This window comes from Monopterus albus, unplaced genomic scaffold (assembly GCF_001952655.1).
Source record: "Monopterus albus unplaced genomic scaffold, M_albus_1.0 scaffold976.1, whole genome shotgun sequence".
Taxonomy (NCBI): Eukaryota; Metazoa; Chordata; class Actinopteri; order Synbranchiformes; family Synbranchidae; genus Monopterus; species Monopterus albus.
Genome location: NW_018128854.1, coordinates 1 through 7,189, shown reverse-complemented (window position 1 = coordinate 7,189; position 7,189 = coordinate 1). Strand labels below are relative to the sequence as shown.

Here is a 7,189-nt window from a genome sequence, read left to right as displayed (position 1 = left end):
CTGAATGAAAGTGGTCTTCATAGAAGAAGACACTTTTGAAAGAAAACATAAAAAACTAACTGGAGTTTGCTAAACTGTTTGTTAACAGGCCACAATGCCTCTGGGAAAATGTCAGGAAGATGAAATGAAATGAGAACTTTTTTGTCACATCAGTTCACAGTGAACAAAACAAAAACATCCTTCAAAGACAAGAACACCATCCTCAGTGTGAAACATGGATGAGGCTCAATTATGTTACGGGTCAGCTTACTGCATCTGGCACACGGTGCCTCGACTGTGCAGGACACATTGGGTGGGTTCCAAAACCCGACTACCAGTGCCGGTTTATGCCCGTTTGTGCTGGACGGGCACGGTTTCTGTTTCGTCTACGTTCAGCACATGAAATGGCACATGCCACGTGTGATGACCTGAAGCCACAGAAAATCAACAAAATATCACGGGGCGTCCGATAGAACAGTGAACAGCACCGCTGTGTGGTCAGAAAATGCAGGCAACATCTCCTCCCAGTGGCCCAGAGCTTTTGATTATGAATCAGAAACTCTGCAGACAGGACACGCGACTCATGCTGAGCTCGTCATATCGCTTGCCTCACGTGCATCTGCACATCATTTAAATGAGTTTCCCCACCCTTGCCAATACATAAAAAGCGGCATGCCTGCAGAAGTGAATGGAACACAGCCATTGAAATCAGAAGATAATCAAGACATTCAGGAAAGAAACATAGCTCCCAGTGTTGGAGAGCTCTGTTCCAGTAGCAGCTCATGGCTCCTCCAATAACCCATGGAGTACATCTAAAACATCAAGAATGGATGAGCAGAAAACACTGGTGTGTTCCAAAGTGGCCTGCTTGTTGTCCTGATCTTAATCCACCTGAACAACAGCCACATCTTTGTTTTTAATGTGGCCCCAAAAATTGAGACACTTTGGAAAAAATTCAGCAATGATTTGTGGAATCTGCAAATTGAACTGAAATCTACTCTTAATTTGTCTGCTTTCAGTCAAACTGCATTTATTACCAGAACATTATGCAGATTTTTTTGTGTACCTCATTTAAAAGCAAAACAAAAACTGAACCAACAAGACTTTGCCACACACGGGGATGATTTTTACCATTTCTGTCAGCAGGGGGCAGCGAGTGTACACCATGAAGGAATGAGCAAAGTAGACGTCTCCACTGTCCACTTGGAGCTCCACATCACTGAGCTGAGGGTTGTTCACCATGGTACTCAGGTCTGACGCCAGTCTGGGCAGTGCCACCTGCAATGGCCACACCAGTCAAGACACACTTCAACGTTTCTTATTATATAAAGTTAGAACTACAAAGTAAATTTACAAAGTGTTTTAATTTGAAAATTGGCATCCATATGTAAAACTCCAAGGTTAATAAATCTGTATGTAGAGAAGATCTGAACCCTTATGATCTCTTGTGACTTCAGGTGATCCTACCTGCTCCTTATCTGCTCCTGGCTGACCAGTTTCTCTCCTCACTTGGCTGTTGGTGTCCTTTGAGTGTGGGTGCGTCGGCTCTGGCAGGAAGCCGCTCACCCAGAGGTCATCATGCTCCTCCGCCTCCTCCAGGACAAATCCACTCAGATGGAGGTTTGCGGACAGGCTAGCACTGCTCTGCTTGTCTGTGAGAACAAAGGCAACCAGGACCAGATCTTAGGATCAGTTTACAAAGTGTTTACAAACTTATACGAGTTGATATTAATGTATTCTTAAGGAAAAACAACAAGGCAGCCTAAAATGTCAGCTTAAACCATTAATGTCAGTTTTGCTTCCACTTTGTTAGTTTAAGATTTCTTGCATTTCCACTTCATAAAACATGAAAACAATGCGTTTTCTATAGACACTGCGAATGTCTGTACTGTTTACTTGGGTACACGTTATAACTCCCCAAAGGTAAAGAAATATTTTGCAGTTCAGTCTGTGTGTCTTACCTTTGTCAGGGCCAGAGGCAGAGAAGCCGCACTGTGTGAGGGTCATGCCGTCTTCAGCCAGCTCCATCAGGTCTCTCAGGGCCTGGCTGCCCACAGGGAGCTGCTTTGTCTCTGGGGTGGGGAGAGCTGGGGAGCAGGAGGCAGCAGCAGTCTGGGAGGAGGAAGGCAGGATGGAGGTCCTTGTTTTTGTGACAGGACTTCCTTCACTCACAGGCTGCACAGAGGACTCGGGCTTGTTGCTGGTGTTAGAGAAGGCTGCATCAGTCTAGAAGTGGAGGAGACCACCATAAGTTTAACTTAGCCATGAGTCGATATCGTCTAGAAGTGGAGGAGACCACCATAAGATTAACTTAGCCGTGAGTCGATATCAGCTATTTGGTCAACTATTCAATGTGTTTATTTAAACAACTAAAATCAACTCTGTAAATGGAAATTGTGAAAATTAATTACAACAATTCATTACTCAAATTTTTTCATACCAAGTTCATTTTGTCAATACTATTTAAACAGACAGCACAACTGTAATTAATGTTTTTATTGCTCTGACACACAATGCAGTGAAATACATCTTTCAAATTTCATCAATTGTTTTCTTGTTCAAACTCAACCGCCGACAAAATATTTACACTTCATTTTATGTTTTCATTCTATTGTGAAAAAGTGAAATTTGCATTCAAAATCTAACATAACACACAATTAATTTAATTAGACTGACATTTGTTAACATTCTACTGCATCTACATCCCAAAATTCAACGGGTTTGCTTTAAAGTTAAGACACTTTATTAAAGCTACTAAATTCACCACCATATTAAGTCTATCAAATGTGAATTCAGACCAGAAAAATAAAAGCTAAATTTTAAAGTTTCGTTCTAGGACAGTACAGAACTACAAAGCGGTGTGTTTCCCAATCTTCAGTAGCATTTGATTTAAAAAAAGAACATCAGCCGAACATTCAGTCTATTCAAACACGACAGAAGTAATATAAAAGAGTGTGTAAACATCTCTTTGGTCTCTCTCACCACTGCTGATTCCCACGGCGTGATGAAGTCCCTGAGCTCTGGAGTGTAGAAATCAGACAGACAGGTGGAGTCCCCATCCAGCAGTGCGCTTTTCTGCCAGAGGGGGGCAGCACCACTCCAGCCAGGCAGGCTGCTAGGGCACAGGATTGGGGTGGGGGGAGATGGAGCCCTGCTGTGTAGAAGGAGAGCAGAAACACGCTCCTGCAGCCTGGTCAGAGCCATCTGAGCATCCTGAACAAGGAGGAGTGGCAGAGGACGAGGGATGGCACCCTTTTTCTTCTTCCCATGCCCTTTAACTGCACCTGCAGGAGGAGAGGAGAGGATTCAGGTGCTACCTAGATCTGAATGGCCACACATCTGTATGTAATTTGAGTGTTTAAAGTATAATCTCTCTTTCATCACTTGTACATTTGAATACTATCCTAAAAATAGCACCACTGTCTTCTAAATCCACTTATTTCCCAGTTATTGCTCCACATTTGTATGGTAAATGTCTAATAGACAGTAGTAGACACTGCTTTATTGCACACATAGGACATAGTGAAAGCGCTGTACCTGTGTCTGGCCTCCACTTCAGCACTGGAGTTATGGAGGTGTGACAGGTAGCCCCCTCTGTCTGCAATCGCCTCTCTGCCTTCCTGTCCTGCTCCTGCAGAGAGGAGGACAGAGCCAGAGCCACCATAGTGTCTTCGTCGAGGCGATCAGTCTGCTTCCTGGGCTTTTTTGTTGCTGGGAGCCCCGGCTTGGAGGGGTCTTTTCTTTTGGTGCCTCCGGTCTGTGAACTGAAGAGAAAAAAGAGATTCCTATTACGGGAAAAGATCAGATGAGCTATCGTTGAAACAGGATCCACACATGGATTGTGTGGATGGTAGCAGTCACTATCAGTGGCCAAATTTTGGATCTCTCCGAGCTGCAGGCATGTTATCGTCCTGCACCCCAAAACCACTCTCCTGGATTGTGTGGATGGTAACAGTCACTGTCAGTGGCCAAATTTTGGATACCTCAAAAAGGCCTGTAGAGCTGGTGCATTGAATGTTGTGACTGACACTATGTTCAGAGGTGTGCTGTGGTATTTTCCTTTTGCTTTATGCGTGTGATACTTCTGACTGAATGTGCAGGATGTAATTTGTATTTATGTAAATTCTTATTTGTTATTCATAAAAAATGTAATATAAATTGTTCACAGGGTTTGATCTATATTAACTCCCTGTTTAACTAACTTGTGGTTCAACTGATGGGGACTCACAGTGTGTTAGCAGCAGGGACATTCTGGGTCTCCTCAGCCTGTCTCTGCAGAGCCTGTAGCAGCACAGCCGGAGAGATGCCCATATCTGTCGAGCAGCGCTTCAGGTGCGCTGAGCGACTCTTCTGGGACTTGAACTTCTTGCCACAGATGGGACAGTCAGGGACACCAGGGGGAGGAGGAGGAGCAGCAGGAGGAGGAGGGGCTGGGGTTCTTTCTTCACTCTGATCTAAACACCTACCAAACAGGGATTGTTTTCACTCTCAATGAGTCCACCAGTCTATGGCGTGCAATCAAAAATTCAAATTGATTTTTGTGATGCAAATCACTCTGGATGAGAATGCCTACTGCATAAATATAAATGTCCAGACCTGTTCAGATGCTGGGTGCGCCCCTCAGGGGTCATGTGTGAGAGGTCTTTGTGGCAGATCTGACAAAAGAAAAGGCCTCCATCCTCCAGATCCACCATCTGGGCTTCCGCTGCCTCTCGGTCCAGCTCCTGCTGCAGCTGCAGGGCCAGAGCCTCATCGCTGTCCTGGAGCTCAGGGTGAAGACCAGAGCTGAAGGATTCGGCTGCACACAGAGTGGTGGGTGGACCTTTTGCATTACATGTTATCTGATCCACTGTTAATATAGATACACTGACAATGGCAAATTTAACTTTAAAAATTGCATTCCACTTAATACATTTGATTGTATGAGATGTTTACAATATTCTTTATAAACTCAACATTAGATGCATCTGTATGTTTGACCATCATATTCATAATACTTACCATACTCTCCTTGTGTCATAATATTTTCCAAAAGCATACATTAGCAATGTAACCAAAGAGTAGTGAAATAAACCAGATATTTATCTCCACTGCTTACTGGATAAAGAATGTAGCAGGTTGGAAAGGTGTGCCAAAAGCATTATGCCACCTCACCTTGTATTTGTGGCTGTTGAAGAGGAACACAGTCGTTTGCTGGCTGGCTCTTGTCCTGGTGCACCATCTTTCGTGGACTGGCTCTCTTGAACTGTTGCATTCTGCCAAGTACACTGTCTTTTGCTCTTGGCCTTGCTGCTGAAGGCACAGCTGACGACCCGTCATCTCCTGAATCATGTCCAGTAACTCCACTGACCGCATGCTGTTCTGATCGGGCACTAACAGGGTGGGTCCCAGAGTCACCTTTTTTATCGTTACTCCTGCTCTGGTCTTCTCCTTCACCTGCCTGACTGGGGGGCTGATGCTCTGCTTTCCTTGGCTGTCTGGGCTCGGCTGCCTTCTTGTGGACACGTTTAAGCGGCTTTGAGCAGAGATCTACAAAATCCTGGTCCGAGTCATCCATGATGGTCTATTTCCACTCACATTAAAAGGCCATGCCAGCATGTCCCCAGCTGCAAAGAAACGTAGTTTTAGTTGAACCAACCGTGACAGAGGACAGTTCAGCACTCCATGTCATCCATCTTTAAAAATCCAGTAGCTATGACATTTCAGACAAACTCACCTATACAAAATTATGTTCAAATCTTCAGAAATAAGGTTTGAAAGCGTTCGTTTGTCTGAAAACATCAGTTAGAAAACAGTTAGCCTGCTTTCTGGTCATGCTAAAACCATATTCTCACCGAGGTTTAATGAATTAGCTGTTCGCCTTTAACTTTCCGTCTCATTGCTGCTGCACGTCGAAGTGGCGCCTTTTCTGTATCACACAATATGTAGCATTATGTATTAATTAACGTTATACGCCCAATAAATCAAAGAAAAACCCAAATGAAGGTTTTTGCATATTAACCGCTTCATTTTGAGCTTCCGGTCATGTGGCGGCAAACAAACGAATAATTGGTTACTCTCGAGGTCACGTGCGTTTTACGCATTAATATGTACCGGGAAAAAAATTCGGAACATTTATTTTATTTCAATTTGTCTCAAAACTACTTTGAGTCGAATAACCAACAATATACTTTAAGCAATTAATATAGAATTTCACCGGGAGAAAAAAAAAAAACATACTAGTGAGTTGATCATATCTAATGCAAAACTAACAAATCACCAGTTTTGCCAACTTGGCGAGTTTTTTTTTTTTTTTTTTTTTTTTTTTTTTTTTTTTTTTGTCACAAGCGACTAGCGACGAATCTAGCGACTTTTTTCTGGTGTTAATGGAGACTGTTTTGATGTTTTGCAGACTCTGACGTGAAAGCACGTATTGCCCTGCAGTTACTGTCCTCAACGAGCAGCGGGTGCTGCTCTGTGTGGACATGTCAGCAATAACACAACTGCACAGTCACTTGAGAAGAAGATATTCCCAGTTGTCAAAACAGTCATTTCCTATCAATTCAAATCAAAATGTATTCATATAGCACTTTAAAAACAACATTCAGCTGATCAAAGTACTTTAAAAGGCTGAATAAAATCACAGTAAATGACTAAAATAGAGTAAATAATATCAGTGCAAATAAAAATAAAACAGCACAATAACAGAGACAGTTAACATACGTTCAATAAATTAAAAATGGAAAGGAAATTAAAAGGAATGCATCAGGCCCTACTGTGCATTAAAAGCCAAGCCAAATAAATGTTTTAAGCAATGATTTAAAAGTACTGAGGTCAGTAGCTGATCTAACACAGTCTTATTTTCGTTGAGATTTAAACACTGCCAACCATGATTTCAAGTCTGTCAGATAGTCAAACAGCAGCTGTAATGACATCCCTGTTGATGCTTTTAATGGTAAGTAAATCTGAATGTCATCAGCATAACAATAAAAAGAAAGGCCATATTTCCTTAAAGAGCCCAGCGGGAGCATGTACAAAGAGAACAAAATGGGACCAAGCACAGATCCTTGGCAGACACCACAGGAAAGGATAGTTGGAGGATGAACAGGTACCAATATTAACAATAAAACTTCTATTAGTGAGATAAGATCTGAACCAGTCTTTGTGATTTAAATTTAATTTAAAAAGAACCTGAAAATCCCTCAACACTGTTATACCCCAGTTCTTTTAT

At 42.6% G+C, this 7,189-nt stretch overlaps 1 protein-coding gene across 2 annotated transcripts; it reads right to left on the bottom strand.

The window, feature by feature from the left end:
* Positions 1-1,050: 1,050 nt before the first annotated feature.
* Positions 1,051-6,018, bottom strand: LOC109953671 (structure-specific endonuclease subunit SLX4-like). 2 transcript variants are annotated; one of them, XM_020589139.1, is made up of 9 exons: positions 5,814-6,018; positions 5,134-5,585; positions 4,576-4,777; positions 4,208-4,441; positions 3,517-3,743; positions 2,962-3,263; positions 1,941-2,205; positions 1,447-1,631; positions 1,051-1,257 (listed from the first exon to the last, which is right to left on the bottom strand). In XM_020589139.1, exons 2-9 carry the CDS (start codon positions 5,534-5,536, stop codon positions 1,051-1,053), a joined length of 2,025 nt encoding a protein of 674 aa, XP_020444795.1. In that variant the 5' UTR covers positions 5,537-5,585; positions 5,814-6,018. The 2 variants fall into 2 exon arrangements, with proteins under 2 accessions (XP_020444795.1, XP_020444797.1); XM_020589141.1 differs by lacking the exon at positions 5,814-6,018 and adding an exon at positions 5,696-5,793.
* Between the last annotated feature and the right edge of the window lie 1,171 nt (positions 6,019-7,189).